Raw genomic sequence first — 23,888 nt, forward strand, 5'->3', positions numbered from 1 at the left:
CGCTGGGTTTAGGTTTGCTAGCGTGCCGGTGCGTCGGAGTTCGGTGCGCGGCAACGCTTGCCCTTTGCCCTAGCGAGACTTGGATTAAGAATTTCTGCAGAGCTCGTTGAACCTACACCAATCTCTTCCATACACATTTTCCTCACACAATGGCCAAGAAACGAGAAGCGTCGGGTCGCTCACAGGAGTCGAATGGTCCCGCAGAATTAGATCCGCGCGATTCGAGGAAGCGGATAAACACATACGAAGACGTGGCCGACTCGGACGACGAATTCCATCTGAATCAGGACGAAATCCGACTGGGAGAGGAGCCAGAGGCGAAGCGACGACGAAAGTGGGCAGAGCAGGAGGAGTTCCTTCAGCCGTCGGATGAAGAAGTGCTAGGTTATTCGGATGATGAAGAGGCGTCAGAAGATGGCGAACCTGCGAAACCTCTCAGGAAAAGCAGAGAAGATGAGGACGAGGACGAGGAGGACGAGGAGCAAGAGGACGACGATAGAGATGCACAGCTAGGCTGGGGTACATCCAAGGCCGATCTGTATGGTGCAGACGAGATCGAGACGGAGGAACAGGCATTGGAAGAGGAGGCTGAAGCTCTACGACTCCAGAAGAAGCAGTTAGAGTCGATGCAAGCAGCTGACTACGGCTTCGACGAGGATGAGTGGCAACAAGGTGGAGAGAAGGACGATTTCCAGGAAGACGATGAGGCGGCTACTGTGACAGAAGTTTTGCCTCAGTTACAAATTTCGCCCGATCTTTCTCCTGCTGAACGACTGAAATTGCTCAAGTCTCGATATCCGGAGTTCGAACTTTTGAGCAAGGAGCTTCTCAATCTTCGAGACAGACATTCTCAGCTGGTGAAGGTGGCCCCGCTATCAAGTCTCGCGCGCACCAAACTCAGAGCAATATCTGCTTACATTGGTGCTCTTGCAATGTACTTCGCAATATTCACTTCTGCAGCGGCGCAGGGCGAGAAGGGTGTCACTGCGATCTCTGCGACACATCTTCGCGACCATCCTGTCATGGAAAGCCTGATCAAGTGCCGAGACACGTGGGCCAAAGTCGAGCAACTCCCCGATGAGGAGGAGCCAGCATCCGATGAAGAGGAGGAAATTGACGAGGTGGAGGAAGACGATGAGCTTGAATTGAGGGATGCGTTACCGGAAGCACCTGCTTCTCGAAAGCTGTATCGTGCCGAACGGCATGCCCAGGCAGTTCAAGCTGCTGCTGAGCAACGAAGAGCAGAACGGCTGAAACGAACAGAGGCAGGCTTGGCTGATCTCGATGCTCTCATTGCGCCATCGAGGACCGGGTCGAAAGCAACGAAGGCGCAGCGTAACAACACCAATGATGAGGAGTCTGACTTTGGCGAGGAGGCTGGCTTGACCGCACGTGAAGCAGCGGACAAGGCCAAGAAGAAGAAAAGCTTGCGGTTCTATACCTCACAAATTGCACAAAAGGCCAACAAGCGTGGAGCTGCTGGTCGAAATGCTGGAGGCGACGACGACATACCATTCCGCGAACGACTTAGGGACAGACAGGCAAGGCTCAATGCGGAAGCTGAGAAGCGTGGTCAACGCGGTGCTGACATTGGTGCCGAATTGGGTGGCGATAGCGACGAAGAGGATGGTCGTCAAGCCCGACAAATCCGTGCAGACGCTGACGAAGATGATTACTATGATCTGATAGCTGCCCGCACTGCGAAGAAGAAACAGGATAAATCAGCTCTCGCCGAAGCTCAACGTCAAGCGGCTTTGCAAGGCGGCCAGGTCGTGCAAGAAGAGAGCGTAGGAGCCGACGGAAAGCGCAAGATCTCCTACGCGATCGAGAAGAACAAGGGATTGACGCCTCATCGCAAGAAGGACGTGCGAAACCCACGCGTGAAGAAGAGGAAGAAGTACGACGAGAAGAAGAAGAAACTGGCGTCGATCAAGCCAGTCTACAAAGGCGGCGAGGGGCGAGGAGGATACGGCGGAGAGTTGACGGGTATCAAGAAGGGGCTGGTGAAGAGCACCAAGTTGTAAATGTCTGCAGTATACGACCACTCCACAGGGCAGTCAGCCGACCTCCACCAACAGCTGATGAAGCTGATCTCATGCTTATCCAGCGTTGGCAGCGCAAAAACGGGAAAGATCTTCGCAATTCATGCTCGAATCTAGTAAAATCCAATGCTTGGGGCTTGGGCTTTGCTGTGTTGGAATGCACGTACAGCTGTGCGCACGACCAATGGGCCAGCTGCAGTGCAGCTTTGTTCGTCCAGCCTCGCCCAGTGAGTCGATTCCACGTTACACGTATGGGCATCTTTGCGCGCTGGGCGCGTGTGTGTCACTGATGAGGAAACAGCGCTGTGCAAGCCATTCGGGTTTTCGTGGCTGTGATGTAATAGCAGGCAGGCTCATGAACCTCCAACCCGTTGGAATCCCAGTCACACGCACACACAATTTGCCCAGAGCGATATCTTTTCTTGGGAAATCTTGAGGCATAGCCAGGGCAAGCAAACTCGAGTACCACGGCGTGTGAAGACAAACGATTGACGCATGTACTCACATGTTCAGGTGCACAAACGTGGTTTGAAAACAGAGCAGTCCTTTATTTGGACTGGAACAAGGCCTCACCAATCCAAGTTCTGTGTCTACTGCTGCTCTCCTTTGACGACCACCAGTTTCCATGGACTCCCTTCCCAACGACACTCACAATAGCTCAATGCCGCCAGGCCTTCTATTAGGATCTGCCTTCCTCCTCGTCGCCATTGCATTGGCACTGCTTGCCGGTCTCCAGATTCGAGCAGGATATCGCGAATTCGTTGAGTCCCTCGCAAATACTTGCCAACGACCCAAGCTTATACTGACATGAGAGCAGCTGGCGCTGGGTCCAGGCGGCACGCCGAGCAACTTCGCAGGTTTCATACGAGTCAAGTTCCTGGCCCAATTCGAATTGAGAAACCGCTACGTTCCTGGTCCAGTGCCTCGAGATTCGAAATGGAGCTGTCTCACGGCCTTACCGTTGCGGAGTCGACCTCGTCCGTTGACCAAGGGGATCGCACCACATAGGCAAACGGATCAGAGGCCGAGCCAGAAGGTGTTTGTGAAATTGGCGGCATGCATCGAGCGGATAGCGCAGGGCAACAGTACGGATCTGGCGATAGGGACGTCTTGCTTCGAGAAACACGGTACCGGCCTCTTCTCAAAGTCACCCGCGACGAAGACTTGCCGAGGCGAGATCGTCCATTTGCATGGATCGGATGGGAGCATGCATCTGACGCTTCACCCAAGCGATGCGAAAGTCGTCCTGGAGGCTGGCTGGGGCGAGAGACATCCACTTGCGGGTGTTTTCAAGAGATGGTTTCTGCCCCAGCTGCCTGTTGGATTCGTCATGCTGTATGCACCACAGAACGATGAGGAGATTGAGATTGTGCTGGAGGTCATTGGCGCTGCTGCTGCGTTTGTTCATGGGCAAGTGACTGGGTTTGCTAAGGGGTTTGAAGGTGGTCATGCGGGGAAGCAGCAGTTGGGCTTGGATCGCTGTTGCGAGGTGGCGGTTAATGCTGCTCGTCTTGTGTCGACGGAGTAGGAATTTTTGGTTACGAAAAGGTGACGTTGAAACTTAGGGTATGAGTGAGGATGAGAGTGAAGATAAGGGTGAGAATTGGAGTGACGACGAGCGTGAGGACGAGAGTATGGAGACAAACAGGGAGAAGAGCGAGGCTAAGAGCGAGGTTAGAGTGAGGATAAGATGAGGCTAGAGAGGTGTAAAGTGAGATCTCCAGCCATATCAGAAGTTGAGGCTGCCGCTTGACATTCACATCACATCTTCACCGACAACCCCAAACAGTACACGAGCCTGAGGCCATCATACCACGCACGTGAGCAGTGGACCTCGCTTAATTATGTTCTTACAGGAAAGCCAACCTAATGCCAACGAAATTACGCCACCGACGCGCCTTGTGCGCAAAGCCAAGGCGGATTTGGCACTGATCTTCTCTGGGCAACTGTAGCTTATCCACGACTTGACAAGACATTGAAATGCCTTTCGAACGGAATGATATTGAGAGGACATACCGTAGCACTAATAAACGATATCATAAACTTTCCCGCTTTCGACAGCGGTCTAGACGGCGACAGTGAAGTTTGCGTGCCTCAGCGATGATGCCGTGGTCGGTCGGCGAACAGAGTTCACGTCCCTCCACCACTTCCGCCGGCGGCGCGCATCCTTTAGAGGCGATTGACGTGCACCTTAACCAATTCCATGCCATCAGAAGCGGCTGAATATGCACATTTCGATCCACCCACGCGATGTCACGAACCACCATCCCCAGCAGTACCACGGCCGCACCGAGCCAACGAGCTGTCGAACATCCCCACTAGGTCCCTTCTGCTTCTCGCGGGTTGCGCATTGCGCGGCGAAGACAGATTCCTTCGTGGCCTTTTAAACAACCTTCGTCATTCTACCTTCCTCTGCGAGATCCCGACCTCCGTTTTGCGCACGAAGACATCCTCCTCACACCCATTCTTTGCGAGCAGCAATCCGTGCCTGGCCATCGCCCGTAATTAAATGCTCTTGATCCACGCCAATACCTTCTTCCACTTCCTAGGCGCTTTCGGTTCGACCCCCGCCTAAGTCGCAGACTCGAAATCGGCACCTATTTATTTCACCATGGCTGTTTTCGGACTGGGTGAAAAGAGAAATCTGTCGTCGGCGGGCAACAACAATGATAGCGACGAAGTCGATACCGGGAAGAAGGCCTCTTTCGGCGGCAATGGATACTACGACGGCTTCTCACCCTCTTCTCCAGAGGAGGGCGGTCGCAAGGCTGCGCCGCGCAAGATGAGCAGAATCGATCAACCCAGGACCAAGTCCATCTCGGGCACCCTCTCTGGGCGGGACGGTGTAGACGGCGATGAGTCTGACCCTGACACCTCTGTTACGAAGCAGATGGAGCAAGAGTCGGGCAACGAGATCCAGTACCGCACGTGCAGCTGGCAGAAAGTGTGTTCCCCAATATCTCGTTTTCCGTGACTTGTGACTATGCGATGGAGATGGGTTTCGCGTATTGCGGCCCCATCAACGCCAAATTCCCCCATGCATGCCCTTCAAGGTTCGGTGCGCTATACTGTTCAGCTCTAATCATGCCTTAGACCGCGGCCTTGTTGTTCTCAGAGTACATTTGCTTGGCTATCATGTCATTCCCGTACTCGTACGCCATCCTGGGTCTAGTGCCTGGCCTCATCCTGACCGTTGTGGTCGCGGGCATGGTGCTGTACACATCTTTGATCGTCTGGTACGTTGAGCACGTGAGGGGTATAGATCCATCCGAGACTGACACAATGCACAGGGAATTCTGTCTCCGCCACCCTGAAGTCAAGGACGTTTGCGACGTCGGACAGGTGATCTTCTTCGGCTCGAGATGGGCTTGGTGGTTCACTGCGGTCATGTTCCTGCTCAACAACACCTTCATCCAGGGCTTCCACTGCTTGACGGGATCGAAGTACCTAAACACCATGAGCAATGGCGGGCTCTGCACTGTCGGCTTCAGCGCCATTGTCGCGGTCATTTCTTGGATCAGCTCCTTGCCGCGTACATTCAACACTCTTTCGAAGCTCGCAGGCGCCTCGGCATTCTTCACCTTTGTCTCGGTCCTGCTAGCTACAATCTTCGCTGCCATCGAAGACCACCCAGGCGCAGGTTGGCCCAAATATGGCGTGAATCCCGAGGTCTTGGCCATTCCAGCGAAGGGAACTACATTCGTTGCTGGCATGAACGCTTTCATGAACATCAGCTACACATTCATTGGTCAAATCACGATCCCGTCGTTTATCGCTGAGATGAAAGAGCCGCGCGATTTCCCCAAGGCGCTCTGGGCTGTCACCATTGCGGAAGTCATTCTCTTTTCCCTGGTCGGCTCCATCATCTACGCATACACCGGAACGAATTACTACACTTCCCCGGCGTTTGGATCTCTGGGCAACGAGGTCTACCTCAAGGTCAGCTTCAGCTTCATGATCCCGACCATCATCTTCCTGGGAGTGTTGTACGCCTCGGTCTCTGCGCGGTTCGTCTTTTTCCGCCTGTTCGCTGGAACTCGCCACATGTCGAGCAACACTGTCGTCGGATGGCTGGCATGGGCTGGTATCCTGGGCTGCACTTGGGTTCTAGCCTTCATCATTGCTGAGGTGATTCCATTCTTCTCGGATCTTCTGTCGCTTATGAGCTCGCTGTTCGATAGTTTCTTCGGTAAGTCCCTATCTCAACCCGCAGCCCTTTCAAGACATGTTCTAACGTCAAACAGGCTTCATCTTCTGGGGCACAGCTTACCTGCGAATGCGACGAGCAGACTACGGTCCAGACTTCTGGAAGACCAGGGGTTGGAAAGGAATTGTCGGAGCAGTCGTCAACGTGATCTTGATCGCCATCGGGCTCCTCTTCCTCAGCGCTGGAACGTACGCTTCGGTCGAGAGCATCATCCAAGGGTACGAGGCCAACAATTTTGGTGGGCCGTTCACTTGTCAGAGCAATGGATTGTAAGGCAAGGGGGAAATGTTGTACATGGGCTAGCAATATCGCCAAAGCGTCGGGCGGTTGATTAGATTGGATACGAATAACGAAATCGTTTGGCTTCTGGAATTACTGCTTCGTCACTCTATGATCATTCGATGCAGGTTCACCTTCCAACTCTTTCTATCTTCCACACATTCGCAGCTTCGTCTCGTGGCTTCAGCGATGTCCACAACGTGCAAACGGTCTCCAATCAAACCCCTCAAATGCCGCCCCCGCAGAGACTCCACCTGAGCTTTTCATGTGACTGTTGACGTAGCAGCAGCTTCTCAATGCCGCAGCTGTAGCAACGAGACTTTAAATTTTGTTGGCAGTAACCGAGCCTCATACACTTCACCACCCGTCCTCCTTACCACTACCAAACCTCCACCATGGCCGCTCTCACGGAATACATCGACCTCAGCCAGCCGAGCTTCTGGAGTAGGTCATCGAGCTCGCCATCGCAGGCAGGGTAGCTAACCACAGAAACCACACAGTCGCCGCAGGCGCCATCGTCTTCAACCCAACCTTCTGGAACACCGCCGCGCGCACAGAATACAACTACAAGACGATCACGAAGCTCGCCGGCGGAAACCCGTACTACGGCTGCTACGCCCTCGCCGTGACCATCTTCTCAATAGGTCTAATCCGGGATGCGCTGTACGAGCGCGCGCTCCGCGCCCAACCCTCGCACCCACTGCTCGAAGGCTTCGTGTCGCAGGGGCTAGCGGTCGGCCTCGTCGCCTCGGGCAACGTGCTCGTGCTCAGCAGCATGTGGGCGCTCGGCGTCACGGGGACCTACCTGGGCGACTACTTCGGCATCCTGATGGACTCGATGGTGACGGGGTTCCCGTTCAATGTCAGCAGTTCGCCCATGTACCACGGCAGCACGCTGAGCTTCCTGGGCACGGCGCTGTGGTACGGTAAGCCGGCCGGGATCGTGCTGAGTGGGCTCGTGTTTGTGGTGTATCAGATTGCGTTGCAGTTTGAGGATCCTTTCACGGCGGAGATTTATGCGAAGAGGGAGAGGAATAAGGGGAAGAAGGCTCAGTAGATTGGGGAGGGGGGAGATGGGAGTGAGAGGATGAGATATACCCCAGTGTTTTTGAATGCTTCATTCAACATGAGCGAGGGCGTTCGGGCATTTTGAGCGATAGGGACAAGAGAATGGAAAAGTTTTGAGGGTTTGCACAGGGTTGTTGATAAGTTTCACGGATGTGGAAGTGACTTCGGGATATAGGTCCAGAGTAGAGCCACCGAGAATTATATTACAAACTGATAGCATTCCAACGATCGAGCGTCACGGCCGAGAAGCAGTCTTCCAGGTTCCCACCCTCGGTGTTCCGGTCATAGTGGAACGTCCTATACGTAATGGAAGTGCCATCTCCCCGGCTTTTCACAAGCCACTGCGCTGCTAGTTGCACTTTAAGCTGCTTGTATGGCTTGAACGTAATGGGGATGAATCAATCTTCCCTTCCGCCTTGGTGGACTGCGAAGACTCAAAGTCGGCCGCTACACAGCTCTGAACTCGATCACGCACATCGCCTTTCAAGTTGCATTGCCGGAGTTGAGCTGGAGTCGTCCAACTCTCCGGATGCCAGTGTCGATCTGCTGGTTCCAGGAGCAGTCCTCACGGTAGTCATTGATATGTCTTGCCGATACTTGCTAGCCTGTAACTCCTCACTTGATGCACAAGCCCATCGACTCATTGAACTTCTCCAGCGTCTCGTCGTACTGAGCATACGCTCGGCGTCGCAACTCGCGGTCAGAATTGCGTCTGCATTATTATCAGTTAACTGTTTCCAATAACACAACGATCAAGTTCACATACACCACCCTCGTCCCCAGTCTCCTCCTCTCCCAGGTCACGAACACAAAGTTCTTGAGGATCTTGTGCTCCAATCCGGTGGTTTTCGATGCGCACTCCAGGAAATGTAGTGTGTTTGCTATCCGCTCAGGATCATAGCCATGTGATGAAGGTTTGCGGAAGGCATCTCGGATCTTGTCTCGACAGACGAAACGCGCTGGTTTGGCGTAGCGGACTGCTCTTAGGAGGTGCTGGTAGAGATGTCGGTAGGCGGTGACGACCTCATGGTTGGTGACGGTCATTGATCCTTAGTCGTTCATATAAATTCGCCCATTCGATGTTGTTTCTCGAGATACTTTTTCGTGGTTATTGTCTGTGGAAAACGGGGTTCCTTCAAAGTGAAGCCGGCTGATGTGGAGCAACGCCGAAAGACTTCGTCCATCCCGACCTCACCTCTCCATGAACATGCCGCAAGCAGGTCTTCTGCCACCATCTCGCCGCCTCAGATGCGACCACGGAGCATCTTGAAAGCCCCATCGACGCAATGTAAACACTTCGCCAGCGACCGCGGTCCACGACCCATCCCCATCCTCCCAGACGGCTCCCTAGAGACTTTCACCACCCAAGCCTTCAATCCCGCCAAACCAGCACTCCTCCCACGTAAACACTTCGCCGACCTCCCCGCGATCCACAAATGGTTCACGAAACCAACGCCGACGACACCCACCCTCCTTAACACGCCCTACCTTTCCAAATTCGGCGCCACGCTCGTCCCGATCGAAATCACCAACGAAGCCCACTTCACCCGCATCCAGCAGTCCCTCTCCTTCTTCCTAGAGTGCGTCACCGCTTCCACCTCCCACTACCCAACAACAACCCCCCGCACCAGCCGCTACTTCAGCGCCTACGTACCCGGCGCCCGCGCTATCAAACGCACCGCTCCACCCTCTAACGACTTCTTCTCCAGCAGTGCCGCCCTGTCCACCCCTACCGCTCGCGTCTACCTCGCCCAAGCCCCGCTATGCGACCTCCCCCGTGCTGTGGTGCAGGATGTCCCGACGCCGGAGGTCGTGCTGAAAGCTGGCAAGGGGGATGTGTACGATTCGTCGATCTGGTTGGGACAAGCGCCTACATACACGCCGTTGCATCGGGATCCGAATCCGAATTTGTTTGTGCAGTTGGCGGGGCAGAAGAGGGTGAGGTTGTGTAGGGCGGAGGTGGGGAGGGGGATTTTCGCGAGGGTGCAGGAGAGGATTGGGGGGAATGCGTCGGCCACGATGAGGGGGGAGGAGATGATGGCTGGGGAGGAGAAGCGGGTGTTGGAAGAGGAGGTTTGGGGTGGGCAAGAAGATGAGGCTGAGTCCTGGGATGCGGAACTGGAGAGTGGTGATGGTTTGTTTATACCCAAGGGATGGTGGCATAGTGTCAAAGGCACTGGGGAGGGCATGACGGGTTCTGTGAACTGGTGGTTTCGATGACAGGGCTTGAATGCGACTGTACAATCCATCAGATTCTTGCTCGATCTACGACTTGACTCTATAGAACTCAGGCGCGTACTCCAGCAACCACGCCTTCTCGATCTTGGTCACGTCCCGGATGAACGTCTTGTCTCCCGTCTCCATGACCTCTGTGAAGATGACCCAATCCGCCTTCCGATTGAACATCAGAGAGGATGGATGAGCATGCAGAACCGTGCCGCCGTCCACAGTCCTGAACGTTCCATCTGGCATCATTCGAGCAGCGTGCGCGAAGTAGCCACTAGTGAGGCAACGTCTGATCGACTCTTCCTTTGGCCTCCCTCCAGCTCGCAACACATCGTTCCCACCCAGCGACTCCGTCACATCGATGCCGAAGCGCTCGAGATATCGCCTGAGCTGGTTGCGAATACTGACCGCCCGACTCATCGACTTGAAGTTCAGATAGTGCTGCTGGCACCACTTTGAATCTTTCTTGCCTTTTGTGACAAACGCTTGGTAAACATTCAGGAGTGTCAGATGATCGCCTTCTTCGACGGCGAACTTTCTTCTCGCAGTCTCTTCGGCTTTCTTGGTGTCGTGTGTGAACCACACACTGCTTTGCAGACTGACCATGGCCGCAATGGTCAGCATTTCAGAGAGACACCCGAAAGATGTTGCGGAAAGGAGACATTTCGCTAGCATGGGCTCTAATGCGAGCTCGGCCATTCGTGTCCCCATTGGCTTTGTGAGCTTTGCATAGTCGTCTAGCGCTCCCAGTGAGAAGAGGAGCTCAAGGGCGCGAATGATCAACTCTGCTGGCGGCGGTGTGATGAAGTCGAATCGTGCGATGTTGTCGATACCGAGTGCCTTCAATTGGAGGATCATTGGAGCCAGGTTCGATCGCTGGATCTCAGGCACTGTAACGTCGTCAAGAGAGTTGTATGCTGCTTCAGTGTATAGTCGGTAACATTTGCCGGGCTTCGTACGTCCAGCTCGGCCAGCGCGTTGTGCTGCAGAAGCCTTGGAGACAGGCGTCGCTGTCAAAGTCTCGATGCCCGTTGTTGGATTGAACGCTCGTAGCTTGACAAAACCACAGTCGATCACATAGATGATGCCATCGATCGTGACGCTTGCTTCTGCGATGTTGGTCGCACAGATGACTTTGTGCGTGTTATCGGGCGCTGGCTCGAAGACATACATCTGTTGCTCTGTAGTGAGACCTGCGTAGAGAGGGAGTGGCAGGATCTTCTCCGAGCCGTCTGGTAAGGACGGTAGCCGATTAGCGATCATTTCGGTGATCGTCTCGATCTCGTCTCTGCCCGTCAAGAACACCAAGATGTCTCCTTCTGGCTCAGACGAGTGAATGTCGAAAATGGTCTTGACGGCTCGTTGGAGGTACTCTTCGCAGGGCTCCGTCATGTAGTGAATGTCGACAGGGTGCGTGCGGCCTTCTATGGAGATGATCTGTCCGATGGAGTTGTATTCGGTAGTCGTATCCTCGGAGTTGGTCCCCGAGAAGAAGTTCAGGAACTGCTCTGCGTCCAATGTCGCGGAGCTGACTATGATCCTCAGCTCTGGCCTTCGCTTGCAAACTTTCTTCAAGACGCCGAGTAGTACATCTGAACTCAGGCTACGTTCGTGGGCTTCGTCGACCATGATCACACTGTATCTCGACAGTAGCGGGTCAACAAGCGCCTCTCGTAAGAGCAATCCGTCAGTCAAGAATTTGATCCTAGTCGTGGCAGACGAGACATCCTCAAATCGAATGGAGTAGCCGACTTGCTGTCCAAGTTGACATCTCATCTCCTCCGATACCCGCTTGGCTACGGTCGTGGCGGCCACTCTTCGTGGCTAAATCTCATCCTGTAAGAAGCCGTCAACTATCATAGCATGAATATGGGAGAGGGTCGTACATGCTTGCGTAACAGCAATGACTTTCCCGTCGTTGCACCATCCTGCCTGCTCTAGGTATTGCGGCAATTGAGTCGTCTTTCCGCTGCCAGTCTGCCCGATGAGGACTGTCACTTGGTGCTTCTCGACCGTATAGAGAAGAGCTTCCTTGTGGCGAACAATTGGTAGAAGCGAGGTCGGTCGGTGAAGAGCTGGTATGAAAGACTCGAAGTCTGCCATGTCGAGATTTTCGTAGGGATTGTCTTCGCTTGTTTGCTCGAGACGCTTTCCTGATCGTATTCAGATGTTCTTTTCAGATGTTGTTTCCTTCCTTAGCTTGTGCCTTTCACATGCCTCCCGTTCACGTCCCGCTTCACCCTTTTAAGATCTGTCCGAACCTCTTCGAGACTTGTTCCACTTCATCATCATCTCCAACATTCTGTTTTGACAAGAGACACATCCTTGTTCTTCAGCCACAGTTGACGTCGAAGTCCACAAAGTCGGCTAAGCCCAAGATGGAATGCCACGCGACTGCCCGAGGATCGGGCCGTGACAGCTGCGTCAGTCCAACTTGGCTGTCCACACCCAGCTGTACCAACTCGCAGCAGGCAACGGTTTCTTCATTCACAAACGACCGCGGTTTCCCTCGACACTTTCAACTTCCGCAGCAACTCCACACCTTTCGTCAATCACCGCTGAGCGCTGGCGCACTTCATCACATTCGACAACTGAGAGCAAATCGCACAATCATGGCAGACCACCAACCAGTATCACCGATCAAGCCTGAAGAATCGGCCACGACACGTGAGGAAATGAACTTTGACGACAACGAGCAGGAGACTGGTACTGTTTCCCCCCAAGGTCACGAGACGCCAACCAAGCCTCCAGCCAAAGCACCCTCACCACGACCAAGAGTTTCTTTCCAGGAGGGCCACGAAGAAATTCCTCCGACGAAGCCTCCAAGGCCACTCAGTCCGATGCAGCAGGCCGAGCATACTCTGATCGAAGCCTTCCCGACCATCGATACCAAGGTCGTCAAGGCGGTGCTTGTTGCTAGCAATGGAAAAGTCGAGCCAGCTTTCAATGCACTCCTAGGCATGTCCGACCCCGACTTCAAGGCAGAAGAAGCCGTCCCTCCGCCCCAGCCGCCCAGACCTGCCATGCGCCAGCCGATGAGCCAATTACAGGCAGATGAGGCTTATGCGCGGCAGCTTGCGGAACAATACAACAACGGCGGACAGAGATCACAGAATCGCTATAATCAGCGAGAGCCAGGTCGGCGTGGACCGAATCAGCAATCCTACGACGACGATGAAGACCGAGAGCGTAGTTTCTTCGATGACGACCTCCCAGAGATTGGCAAGAACATCCAGCAGGGCTTCTTCGAGACGCAGAAGAGGGTGAACAGTTGGATCACACAGTTCAAGAAGAAGATTGATGGCGATGATGAGGATGAGGACCTGTACTCGTCTTCAGAAGCTGGCTCGAGACAGAACACGGGCAACTGGCCAGGCAGACAGAACTTTGGTCCAAGCCAGAGCGAGCAGCTGTATGGCATCAGACGGTCGGCAGAACAGGCACGTAGAAGCACTGAGGCGCAGCGATATGACGCGGATCCTCATGAGCTTGGCGAGGAGGAGTTTGAGAGACTGGAGCTCCGAGATGACGAATCAGGTTCGTGGCAATGCATGGATTATTCGAAAGCAAGATACTGACATATCCTAGCACCTGCGCAGCCTCCGCGTACCAGCAGCAGGAAGACTGCCAACCCCGACCTCTTCAAGTCCCAAGCCAAACCACCACAGAGCGGCCCTGTCGATGAAGTCGATGCCGCCGATCGTCGCTCATCCGGCAAGGACGCTTCTGAAGCTGAGAAGAACAAGAAATGGCAGCCACTTACCAGCGTCGCACCACACCCTGAAGACGACAACGATCCATTCTCTCTCGGCGATGATGACGAGGACAAGGAGAAGACAGAGGATCTCCGCAAGGAAGACACCGAGCGCCTGAAGGAGTCGGCCAGGAACAGCGTGTCTGCAGGCGCAGGTGGCGAAGCCAGCAAAGGATTACAACCGTCCGAATCCAATGATGGCGTGCGCAATAAGGAGGCAGAGGAGATCTTGAGTGGAAAGAAGTCGTAGTGGAAGGGAGTTAGAAAACATGTGTCTATCCCCGGAATTGAGGGGCTGTCCATGCTGTCGATGGAGAGTACGGCCAGTTTGACCCTGGGGATGATCATGAGATGTGGTGAGGTTACGAGGGAGATGAGCTATCAACACGGCCAGATAGCAGATCGTGTTGGAGATGAAGCATCTTTTGGATATTTGGGGAGTAGGCGACGACAAGGTGCCTACAATGGAAATGTGACATGAATAGCATAAGCCTAGCATTAACAAGTCAACGGCCGATGAATAGAAGAGGTTGCATCTTCTTGCGTGGCTCCAGCTCCAGCGTGCAAGTTGTGATGGTGCGGCGGTTTTGCAGCGCATCCCCAGAACTTCGCAGCAGACGACGCCGCCGCTCCAGCTGTCGGCCACTCGAGAATTTGGAGAGAATCCGAGAGAGCAATCTCGACGCTAAAATTTTGAGCACCCGTTAGCGTCGGTCAGTACGGCTGCTTCCCGTACCAATCGGCTTACTACCTCAGAATTTCTTCACGACGTCCAGTCTTCCGGAATTTTGAGAACAGACTTCGCAACCCATCGCCAGCTACATTCAATCAACCACCCAAATGGCGCCCGCAAGGAAAAAGCAGAGGCTCTCAAACGGCTCAGTCGCGGCTGTTGAAGAAACTGAAGAGGCCGCAGAAATTGCAACGCTACCTGCAGAAGAAACTCCCGCTCAAGCACAAGAGAAAGCAGTTCAGCAGCGCCGCTCGCTATTTGTACGATCTCTGCCGGCGTCCACCACGAACGAGACTTTGACCGAACTGTTTTCCGATTCGTACCCCATCAAACATGCTGTCGCGGTCACCGATCCTGCCACGAAAGAGTGTCGCGGATACGGCTTCGTCACATTTGCAGATGCAGAGGATGCGGCCAAGGCGAAAGAGCAGTTCAACGGACATCTGGTAGATGGAAAGAAGATACGTGTTGGGGTTGCTGAGCCTCGTCATAGGAATGGAGAAGGGCCAGCAGCGGACAAGAAGAAGCCGCAGCATGAGGAACCGCAAGCAGCACCACGTTTGATCGTGCGTAATCTGCCGTGGTCTATCAAGCACCCTGATCAGCTCTCCAAGTTGTTCTTGAGTTATGGCAAAGTCAAGAAGGCTTACATCCCCAAAAAGGGAGGCGGCTTGCTTGCTGGTTTCGGGTTTGTGGTCATGAAGGGGAAGAAGAATGCTGAGAAGGCGATTGCAGGCGTCAACGGCAAGGAAGTTGATGGAAGGACAGTGGCTGTCGATTGGGCTGTTGAGAAGACCACGTACCAAGACTTGGAGGATAAGAAAGAGGAAGAAGATGGGGGGTCAGAAGTTTCAGACTTGGACGACGCCGAGGACCAATCCGAGGGCGATGAAGAGGACAGCGCTGAGGATGACAGCGAGGCTGATAGCGATGATGAAAGCGTGGACATCAAAATCGATGGCAAAGATGAGCCACAGCATCACAGTGAAGACCGATCATCGACCTTGTTCATCCGCAACCTACCCTTCACTTGCGCTAATGAAGATCTGGAAGATCACTTCGAACAATTTGGAAGTATTCGCTACGCAAGAGTGGTCATGGACCATGAGACACAGCGCTCCAAGGGAACTGGTTTCGTTTGCTTCTACAACAAAGAAGACGCAGATGCTTGCCTTCGTAGTGCACCAAGTCGAATGATGACCCCAGCGAACGATCAGAAAACAAAAGATGGAAAGCAGGCCCAGCCATCTCATTCCATCTTGCAGAACGTCGATGTTGACTCGACTGGTCAGTACACTCTCGACGGACGAGTGCTCCAAGTCTCCAAAGCCGTGGACAAGAACGAAGCCAGTCGATTGACTGAGCAAGGCGTTGCGCATCGGAATGAACGCGACAAAGATAAGCGTCGACTATACCTGCTCTCTGAAGGAACGATCTCGACCAAATCGAAGCTGTGGGAACAGCTCTCCCCATCTGAGAAAGCAATGCGTGAGGAAAGCGCGAAGCAACGGAAGAAGCTGATTGAGAGCAACCCATCGTTACACTTGAGTCTCACACGTCTGTCTGTGCGCAATCTTCCACGGACAATTGATTCGAGGGAGTTGAAACAACTGGCGCGCGATGGCGTTGTGGGCTTTGCCAAGGATGTCACTGCCGGCCTCAGGCAGAGGCTCTCTGCAGAGGAGCTATCTCGGGGTGGCGAGGACATGCAAGAGGCCGAGCGGTACCGTAAACAGGCTGGCAAGGGCATTGTCAAGCAGGCTAAGGTTGTGTTCGAGAGTGCGGGAGGCAGCAAGATCAGTGAAGAAAATGGAGCCGGGCGGAGCCGTGGCTACGGATTCATCGAATACCACACTCACCGGAATGCGCTCATGGGTCTGCGCTGGCTCAATGGTCACGCCGTGGGCTACCAGGTCAAGGAAGATAATGGCAAGTTGAGCCGAGAAGATGTGCAAGATCGCAAGAAGAGGATGATTGTGGAGTTCGCTATTGAGAACGCGCAGGTAGTCATGCGGCGTAAGGAGCAAGAGGAGAAAGCCAGGAAACGGGGCGAGGCCGTGAGACAGGGCCTGCCAACGGACCATGATGACACGGCGAAAGACGTATCGAAGTCGGCGAAGAGCAAAGGAAAAGACAAGGGACGGAAACGGAAGCGAGGCTCCGAAGTAGCACCATCATCCACACCAGCGACAGCAACCCGGTCGGACAACTCCAAGGGCGGCACGAAGCAGCCCATTGACGACAAGCAGGCTCGTCGTAACCAAATCATTGGTAGGAAGAGAGCCATGAGAAAGACTCGTAAAGGCGGAAAGGCCTAAGCGACCTGGAGTGGAACCCAACTAATGTTGCACTGTGCATGAGCACAAAGCAGAAGGTTACACATCAACAGTGCTCGAGCAACCATGAGTACGACGGCCGATAGTCCGATCAAAGTTCAAAAGTGATGTGCTCAGATCGCACTCTGTGCTGTCAGAATCGTCACCGACCCATCCCAAGCAATACTGTCAGGCTTGCAGCGGCAAAACTTTTGATAGACCAGGAACCCTTGGTTCTCCGGATCCGCACGTTTCATATACAGACCTCGCTTTTCACGGCTATCGAAAAATCTGCAACATGGGGGTGGTCAGTGGTACCGGAATGGATCTTCCGTGATACCGGGTACACAACACCTGTCCACCCTCGACACTGTACAGACAGCGGCCTGCCATCCCTGCCAACGGGAAAGAGCCGTTGCGAGCGGGCCAACGTCAGGTCTTCAGATGCATTGCGATCCAGCCAGGACGCACCACTACGGCAGACATAATGCATGGTCGAGCGGAAACAGCGGTTTAAAAATGATAGATAGCATAAAAGCGTCTGGAAAGCACCCGGTTCTTCGACGACCTTTCTCGCCCTTTGCCCACTTTCGTCCAAACTTGCCCCCGTCGCGACTGGTTCTTGTGTCATCTGTCTCGACAATGACAGGCTTTCACTCTGTCGACATGAGCGCTTGTATCACGGCGACTCCGCACTCGTCACCGTGGACGCTGGCTCGTCCAAGCAAGTTCCTTTGTTGAAAGAGCTTGGACTCGTTGTTGAACCCCCACGGGCTCTAGTCGACAGGGAAGGATGCGTCATTGTTACTACGCTATCGAGGACGATGTATGGATCTCGGGTCTGTGACTGTGATGACTTTCTCCGCATTGACATGGCGAGATCAGAGCCGGGGCAGGAGGATGTCTGGAGTCGAGACCTGTCGATTCTTCTGAAGAAAGTGGAGAGCTACGGCAGGCTCGTGCGCTGACTATACTGACTGTTCATTCGAAGAGGCAGATATAAATATGACAAGATGTATCCCCGAAGTCCTCTACTCAACCATCCTCTCGTCTCATTTGCTTCAGTTCAAGGGCTCGCGTTGTCACTTTGCTTCGTTTCGCTGTGGTGGTTGGCTCTTGTGTCTCTCTCTGGTGGCTCCGCTGTTCGTACTTCCAATCCCACGTGAGGAGCGTTACGCTTTGTCTTGCGGGTGAGCTACCTTCATGAAGCATTGACCTCCGTCGAGGGATGTGTGCTGATAGACCCATCACAGCTTGCGTCTCTCAAAAAGATCCAACCAGCACCCGGCAACAGACAGAGACTTCCCCTTGCCTTGCCCACGATCCAACATGTGCCAAGTACGCACCCCGTCAATACCACACACGTCCATAAGCTGACAACCCTCCAGTTTGAAGTCATCCACTTCCACTGCGGCCACGCCGGCCGCCGCCTCATCAAGCACTGCCACTTCGCCCGCAACGACCCCAACCACCAATGCTTCGGCGCGTGGTCGATCAAGCGCGAATGGATCAGCGCCAACCAGATCTGCCAGTCGTGCGGGCAGCAGGCTATGATGCGGCGGGCTCAGCAGGCGCAGCTGAGACTATGACCATCCCGACAGAAGAAGAGAGGGGTTTCCTTTCGTCACGATTGTCACTCACGATTATGATGTGGTTCGGTCTTTGGGGAAATGATTTCTTGAGCGTTTGAGGCGTTATGTTTGGACGGACATACCCACTTGAGTGCCTTTCTCGAATTCTTTTCGCGTTCACTTCAGTTCAGGTCGTTAAATGGCGGGAAGCACATACCAGGTCGAGGCAGGCGACATGTACACAGAGACGGAAAGTCAACCCACACCAAATAACGACCAACTTCCCATCTGTATCATTCAATTCATCTCACAACCTCTCCAACCCAAGTCATTCGCCCGTATTCTGCGCACCCTCGACTTTCCCCTTGATGTTATAGCGCTTGCTGAAAAACGTATACCAGTCGTTGAGCACTTTCTTCTGGTCGTCCGGGAGGTCGTACCAGTCTGGTCGGCATTCTTCGTCTTTGAGGGATGATTGTGCTAGGGCGCGGGAGGCGTCTCTGCCGGCGAAGACTGGGAAGTGTCGTTAGATGTAAGTCAATGGGGATGGGATTTCTTGAGGATGGGATGGGATCGAACCTTTATAGGAGCCTTCGGGACCGTAGGCTTTGTTGCCGGTTACGTCGAAGATTGTGCCCTGTGATCATATCAGTCCGTCGATCGAGGGCATCGAGACAGTGACTTCGTACCTTGATAGCGACATAAGTCGGATATCCTTCATGCTTCCCTGCAAGCCCTCATCATCAGCTCCGATGTGGCGTTCTCCAGAACGAATCTCACCAACCATCACATTTGGACAAATGATCCAGACTGATGATGTCGTCTTTCGGCGGATCAAGGTCGACCTTGTGCTTGGGCTCGAACTTGCCGGACATGGCGGTGGTGTTGACTAATGGATGTAGTTTAAGACGATGATAGATGTTCGGGAGAAGTTCGTTCTTTCTCCATTATTGTGGATTTTGGCGCAATGCACACAGGGAAGGTTTGGCGGGAATGGTTTTCTTGGCATTTGATGCAGAGGGAGATGGATCTACAACGGCGTACATATGCAGGCCCACGATACACTGTCACTTTTGTGACGGGACAGGCTGTCCTGACACGACATGGTCACGGCATAGAAGTGAGTACATGCTGTGCAATCTCATCTCTTCGCGCTAATCGATACAAACTCCTTGACTTTGTCAATCTTTCAACGATTTGACCGGCTTGTCAGCCATTAGCTGGATCAAAGAATGGGCTACTTCAGCGGCGGCAAGTAGTGTTGTTTCACCAGGATTGTCATATATCTGTGCACAAGGTCAGATTGCTCATTCCATCAGAGGATCAGCGTTACAAACTCACCGGTGCAACTTCGACGACATCTGCTCCAATCAACTCGATGCCCGTCAAGCCATCCAGAATCGTAAGAAGTTCTCTCGTAGTCCAACCTCCAACTTCAGCAGTGCCCGTAGCTGGTGCGAACGCAGGATCAAGCACATCGATGTCGACGGAAATGTAGACCTTGGAGCCTTGCACTCTCTCCTTGAGCTTCTCGATGAACCCAGCCGTGCCGATCTTGTCAAGGTCGCGGGCCTTGAGGATATGGAACCCGCAAGCCTTGTCGTTCTTCAGGTCGTACTTCTTGTTCGAAACGGGCGCTCGGATACCAGCGTGCATCGACGTGTTGCGGATAAGACCTTCTTCGTGGGCAATGTGCAAGAATGTGCCATGGTTGATACCCCTAGCCACTTGGTCAGTCTTCGAATACGGGAGAAAACTGGAAGAACTTACGCATAATGGGAGAGGCCACCACCTAGAACGTCTGGGTCCCAGGTGTCCAAGTGGCTGTCGAAGTGGATCACAGACACCTCTCCCCAATGGTTGTACGTCGACCGGAGTGCTGAAAGCGTTGTTGTGTGATCGCCACCAAGTGTGACGATTCGAGGCACGGTATAAGCTGTGGCGTTGGCAGTCCGCCCTGAAATAATCTGCTGTTGTCTCAGCAATCAAAGCAAATATCAGCCTTATTCAATCGAACCTTGTGAGCTTTGTCAAGCTGTTTCAACGCGATGGTGTTGTCCTAACTCCAATTAGCGTCACTCTGCCATGAAAACCTAGAAGCACGTACAAGAAAGGTCAACGGTACATCGCCACAATCGACCGCCCTCAATCCTTGCTGAAATGCGTTCTTTCCTGGGAACAGTTCAGCCTCCATTTCTCATGCGTTCCCTTGAAAGTCACAAACTAGTATATACCGAGTAAGAGAAGTCTGGAGATATACGAGTCCTAAACCAACGATTGAGCCAACTTATCATTTTGACAACGAAAAAAACGTAGCATACTCACGACCCTTGACGAATGCCCTTTGGACCGAATCGTGCACCCGGACGAGCAGTAACACCCTACCACCATCAAAATCAGCAAAAGCCCCCCAACAAAACACCACTGCACACCACACAAAACAGACATACCGTATCAAACGGCGCCCCCAAAATCGCAATATCATAAGGCTCCACTTCCTCGCCCTCCCCAGCCAAACAATGAACATAGGGCAGGTTCGCATACGTCGATAGACCAGCGTACATAGCGGATGAAATGTCGAGACCGGGATTGATGGGGCTTGCGCTCATGTCGACGCCGGCCATTGGATGTTGGATGCCAGATACGGGTGGGAAGGTGATTTCTCTGGCGGATGCGGTCACCGCTAGGGCGGCGAGCCAGGGGATGCTGTTGGACATGTTGTGGTGTGGTTGTAGGAGGGATTGAGATGGATTTGGATTTTGAAGAGAGAGATGTTTGTGTAGAGGAGAGTTATCAGGAAGACATTACCTAACTGTCATGTCGCGGTGCGCGGACCCCGCCGCGGCGGGCAAGATCCTGCAGATTCAATGGTGGCTTCGGTTGACAATCTCTCGAATACAAGAAGATTGTGTCGAGGGTCAGTCCTTCGGCCGTGTCATGGAAGATCTATGTAGCGCAAGCAGGGAGAGGTCTCGGCTTTGTATGAGCGCGACATCAAGGTTCTCGACGTGGACTGGCTGGCTGCCAGAATTGTGGACACTGCGTCCACGACTTCCGACACGAACTGATGCCTCTCTTATGTTCGACAGTGACTATATGTAGTCGCGATCCACGAAGCTTTGAATCATGCCCTCCGGTGTTGCTTCGTACTCCTTCAAGACCACATCATCGCCCTCAAGGAACGTGTTGGCCTGGACAAAGACCTTTCGAGGCTTCGCGCTCTTGACGACGATGGGACGGACCTTCTTGGCAAACCACTCGTTCACGTCGGTGTACTTCTCGTACAGAGCCTTGCCGCCTTCGAAGTCTGCTGTTGACTTGTAGATGTGCAACTTCTGCAGGAACTTGTTGACGGCTGGTCGGCCGTGTGATTCAATCTTGTTGCGGTCGAGGCGAATGGTCAGATCTGAGAGGTCGTCCTTCGTGTAGTCGAGCTTGCAGAAATCCTCTCCAGCCTCAAGGAATACATTGAGGATCGCAAATCTAGCTTGCATATGCGGCTGGCCATGACGGCGGCTGTTCGGGTCCCAGAACTGGAGGGCAGCAAGACCAGCTCTGGCCATGGAGAGGTAACAAATGTAGAGGACGTCTGCCGCCTCATGACCATGGAAGCCAAAGATCTCAAGGATGCCATAGTCAGGGCAAAGGCTCTGTTGGAAAAGGTAAGACGTTAGCTCCACGAGCGCCGACGGGAATATCAAGGACTTCTGAACCTACCATGGCCACGCTCTCAGCTCGACATTCCTCGTACGAGGGCCCCATTCCGCCAAAGACGGTACCCCAGGTCTCGGAAGGCTTGTAGTAAGTAGAAACGGGCTTGCCCGTGATTGGATTCGTTGGAGGATTCTTGTGGTCGAAGTTGAAGACGCCGGGTGAAGTCTCCTGGAGCAACTTGCCACATCCATGGCCGAGCAATTCGTGAAGGCCAACCTGAACTTCGAATGACTCGTTGTTGTACTTGTCCCAGACTTCTTGATCTTCTGACTTGATGAAAGGAGTGGGCTCTTTCGGCGGTTTGGCGCTGAGGACGTTGCCGAGTGACACGTTCTTGAAGCCCTCATCCTGTCTCACTATATCGAAGTTTGGAATATTTATTCCTGCAGGGATTCCACTACCAGCAAAGGTCAAGACCTCAAGGCTTGTGAAGTCGGGCGCCAAGAATTTGTCCTTCTCGAAGTCCTTGGGCCAAGGCAGCTTGGGGATTTGTGATGGGGCTGACTCCACCAACTTCCCAAACGCCTTGGTTCGCTCCTTGTTGACCATGGCCGCAAAGCCTTCCCACTCGCCCTACAACTCGTCAGCTTCTGGTGGTCAGACGGAGGTGTGCCGTGTTGGGACTAACGCGGATGCCGTGAGGGTCTCGGTATGTCTCGATGAAGCCGATGTTGGACTCGACAGTTGGTCCTTTGTCCTGGAGCAACGTTAGCTGTATACCGACTTACTCTGTTGTAGTTGGGGTTTTTTGTAGTTTGACCCCCGAGGGGGGGGGGGACGTCAGGTTACCTTGATCCAATGTCTCTGCGACTCCAGATGTGCGAACATGGAACCATCGTGGAAAGCACGGATATATTCACCTTGCATCTTGTCTTCCTCGTTGTTGAGTGCATGCTTCTTGGCCTCGGTAAGGTTGCGTGCCACTTTGCCCATCTCGACGCTGTAATCGCCGTAGACAAGCGTGAGCTTCTTGCCCTTCAAAGGCCCCTCGAGAGTCCACTGGGATTCTTTGAGGTCCCGGTGGGCTGGCTCGGTGACCGCAGAGGCGATGAGTAGCTCATAGTCACCGGATGATGTCTTTCGCAGTCTCGTGTTCTCTGGCATGAGGCCCTTGTTCTTGAGGAAGTCCGACACGTGTTCGATCTCGTCGTGCGTGATGTCAGGCGAGTCAGGGTAGTATGTACTGACGTGGCCTTTGTCTGGGTAGCCGAGATGCATCTTGCCGATGGACGTGGACTCGTATAGGTCATCTTTGATACGGTGCCATAGCTGCTCGGCCTGTGGCGAGGCCTTTGCAAGAGCTTCGATCTGTGAGGCAGGCAGACGAGGAATAAACTTGGAATCTCCGAAGGACCTGACAAGCATCAGTACAAGTGATTGAGACCGCAATGTAAATAAGTACGCACTTGTAGTTTCCAGTATTCCCAATAAACTGAGCAGCATAACTCAAGAAATGCTTAAGATCCTCATCCGAGACGCCAGCCTGAGACTGCAACTTCTTGCAGTCGCCTAGAACCTATCAGGACATCGCCCTCGGACGAACTGAACCCCAAAACACACCATTGCAGCTCTTATGAAGAGCAAGAATGAAATCGTAGATAGGCTCCGACTCCGGCGAAACTTGCCGCAAATTGATCCTCGTCCCGGAGAAAGCAGCACGAGAGATGTAGTGTGCGTACCTGCAGATGGCATGGTTAGCCATCAAGGTCTCGAGATTGATGTGGAGTGTTGGCTATAACCTACTTCTTTTCCTGCTTGCTGAGAGCTTCGAAGTGAGGCTTGATGGCCAGCGGCACGACGGTGGGCGGGTCGTCTGCCAGATATTGCTGCAGAGTCGTCTGGTCTATCGCGCTCTCCAGCATTTTTGCGGAGGTACCTGAGTCGTGATGTTTTGTCGTTCTTCGGCTGGAGGTGATGTTGGATTCAGCGTTTGGAGGGTCTCGTGATGAGGGGTGGTTGTGGATTCAGAAGCGGGACGG

The 23,888-nt window shown here is 53.5% G+C and overlaps 13 protein-coding genes across 13 annotated transcripts; 8 read left to right on the plus strand and 5 right to left on the minus strand.

Moving 5' to 3' along the window:
* Positions 1-149: 149 nt before the first annotated feature.
* Positions 150-2,024, plus strand: M409DRAFT_16890 (uncharacterized protein; the record flags this gene model as incomplete). Its single annotated transcript, XM_033803809.1, has 1 exon — positions 150-2,024. The coding sequence occupies one exon, from the start codon at positions 150-152 to the stop codon at positions 2,022-2,024; it is 1,875 nt and encodes a 624-aa protein (XP_033673828.1).
* A 679-nt stretch (positions 2,025-2,703) lies between these two features.
* On the plus strand, positions 2,704-3,570 carry M409DRAFT_16891 (uncharacterized protein; the record flags this gene model as incomplete). Its single annotated transcript, XM_033803810.1, has 2 exons — positions 2,704-2,802; positions 2,860-3,570. The coding sequence occupies 2 exons, from the start codon at positions 2,704-2,706 to the stop codon at positions 3,568-3,570; spliced, it is 810 nt and encodes a 269-aa protein (XP_033673829.1).
* A 1,083-nt stretch (positions 3,571-4,653) lies between these two features.
* Positions 4,654-6,522, plus strand: M409DRAFT_49447 (uncharacterized protein; the record flags this gene model as incomplete). The annotated part of the gene is made up of 4 exons (XM_033811249.1): positions 4,654-4,986; positions 5,136-5,278; positions 5,333-6,231; positions 6,287-6,522. 4 exons carry the CDS (start codon positions 4,654-4,656, stop codon positions 6,520-6,522), a joined length of 1,611 nt encoding a protein of 536 aa, XP_033673830.1.
* A 401-nt stretch (positions 6,523-6,923) lies between these two features.
* On the plus strand, positions 6,924-7,585 carry M409DRAFT_16893 (uncharacterized protein; the record flags this gene model as incomplete). Its single annotated transcript, XM_033803811.1, has 2 exons — positions 6,924-6,972; positions 7,029-7,585. 2 exons carry the CDS (start codon positions 6,924-6,926, stop codon positions 7,583-7,585), a joined length of 606 nt encoding a protein of 201 aa, XP_033673831.1.
* Positions 7,586-8,211: 626 nt separating this feature from the next.
* On the minus strand, positions 8,212-8,640 carry M409DRAFT_16894 (uncharacterized protein; the record flags this gene model as incomplete). The annotated part of the gene is made up of 2 exons (XM_033803812.1): positions 8,212-8,308; positions 8,363-8,640. 2 exons carry the CDS (start codon positions 8,638-8,640, stop codon positions 8,212-8,214), a joined length of 375 nt encoding a protein of 124 aa, XP_033673832.1.
* A 204-nt stretch (positions 8,641-8,844) lies between these two features.
* On the plus strand, positions 8,845-9,816 carry M409DRAFT_16895 (uncharacterized protein; the record flags this gene model as incomplete). The annotated part of the gene is made up of 1 exon (XM_033803813.1): positions 8,845-9,816. One exon carries the CDS (start codon positions 8,845-8,847, stop codon positions 9,814-9,816), a length of 972 nt encoding a protein of 323 aa, XP_033673833.1.
* A 45-nt stretch (positions 9,817-9,861) lies between these two features.
* Positions 9,862-11,925, minus strand: M409DRAFT_35405 (uncharacterized protein; the record flags this gene model as incomplete). The annotated part of the gene is made up of 2 exons (XM_033810393.1): positions 9,862-11,646; positions 11,722-11,925. The coding sequence occupies 2 exons, from the start codon at positions 11,923-11,925 to the stop codon at positions 9,862-9,864; spliced, it is 1,989 nt and encodes a 662-aa protein (XP_033673834.1).
* A 509-nt stretch (positions 11,926-12,434) lies between these two features.
* Positions 12,435-13,826, plus strand: M409DRAFT_16897 (uncharacterized protein; the record flags this gene model as incomplete). The annotated part of the gene is made up of 2 exons (XM_033803814.1): positions 12,435-13,359; positions 13,411-13,826. The coding sequence occupies 2 exons, from the start codon at positions 12,435-12,437 to the stop codon at positions 13,824-13,826; spliced, it is 1,341 nt and encodes a 446-aa protein (XP_033673835.1).
* Positions 13,827-14,416: 590 nt separating this feature from the next.
* Positions 14,417-16,627, plus strand: M409DRAFT_62592 (uncharacterized protein; the record flags this gene model as incomplete). The annotated part of the gene is made up of 1 exon (XM_033815241.1): positions 14,417-16,627. The coding sequence occupies one exon, from the start codon at positions 14,417-14,419 to the stop codon at positions 16,625-16,627; it is 2,211 nt and encodes a 736-aa protein (XP_033673836.1).
* Positions 16,628-17,953: 1,326 nt separating this feature from the next.
* Positions 17,954-18,213, plus strand: M409DRAFT_16899 (uncharacterized protein; the record flags this gene model as incomplete). Its single annotated transcript, XM_033803815.1, has 2 exons — positions 17,954-17,962; positions 18,013-18,213. 2 exons carry the CDS (start codon positions 17,954-17,956, stop codon positions 18,211-18,213), a joined length of 210 nt encoding a protein of 69 aa, XP_033673837.1.
* A 310-nt stretch (positions 18,214-18,523) lies between these two features.
* On the minus strand, positions 18,524-19,070 carry M409DRAFT_62593 (uncharacterized protein; the record flags this gene model as incomplete). Its single annotated transcript, XM_033815242.1, has 4 exons — positions 18,524-18,708; positions 18,775-18,832; positions 18,885-18,922; positions 18,980-19,070. 4 exons carry the CDS (start codon positions 19,068-19,070, stop codon positions 18,524-18,526), a joined length of 372 nt encoding a protein of 123 aa, XP_033673838.1.
* A 306-nt stretch (positions 19,071-19,376) lies between these two features.
* On the minus strand, positions 19,377-20,912 carry M409DRAFT_62594 (uncharacterized protein; the record flags this gene model as incomplete). Its single annotated transcript, XM_033815243.1, has 8 exons — positions 19,377-19,481; positions 19,537-19,915; positions 19,966-20,162; positions 20,213-20,254; positions 20,303-20,367; positions 20,420-20,460; positions 20,521-20,576; positions 20,646-20,912. 8 exons carry the CDS (start codon positions 20,910-20,912, stop codon positions 19,377-19,379), a joined length of 1,152 nt encoding a protein of 383 aa, XP_033673839.1.
* A 375-nt stretch (positions 20,913-21,287) lies between these two features.
* On the minus strand, positions 21,288-23,771 carry M409DRAFT_62595 (uncharacterized protein; the record flags this gene model as incomplete). Its single annotated transcript, XM_033815244.1, has 7 exons — positions 21,288-21,845; positions 21,913-22,482; positions 22,538-22,606; positions 22,699-23,263; positions 23,316-23,418; positions 23,470-23,588; positions 23,653-23,771. The coding sequence occupies 7 exons, from the start codon at positions 23,769-23,771 to the stop codon at positions 21,288-21,290; spliced, it is 2,103 nt and encodes a 700-aa protein (XP_033673840.1).
* Positions 23,772-23,888: the final 117 nt, after the last annotated feature.

The sequence above is a fragment of the Zasmidium cellare genome (genome assembly GCF_010093935.1).
Source record: "Zasmidium cellare ATCC 36951 unplaced genomic scaffold M409scaffold_2, whole genome shotgun sequence".
Taxonomy (NCBI): domain Eukaryota; kingdom Fungi; phylum Ascomycota; class Dothideomycetes; order Mycosphaerellales; family Mycosphaerellaceae; genus Zasmidium; species Zasmidium cellare.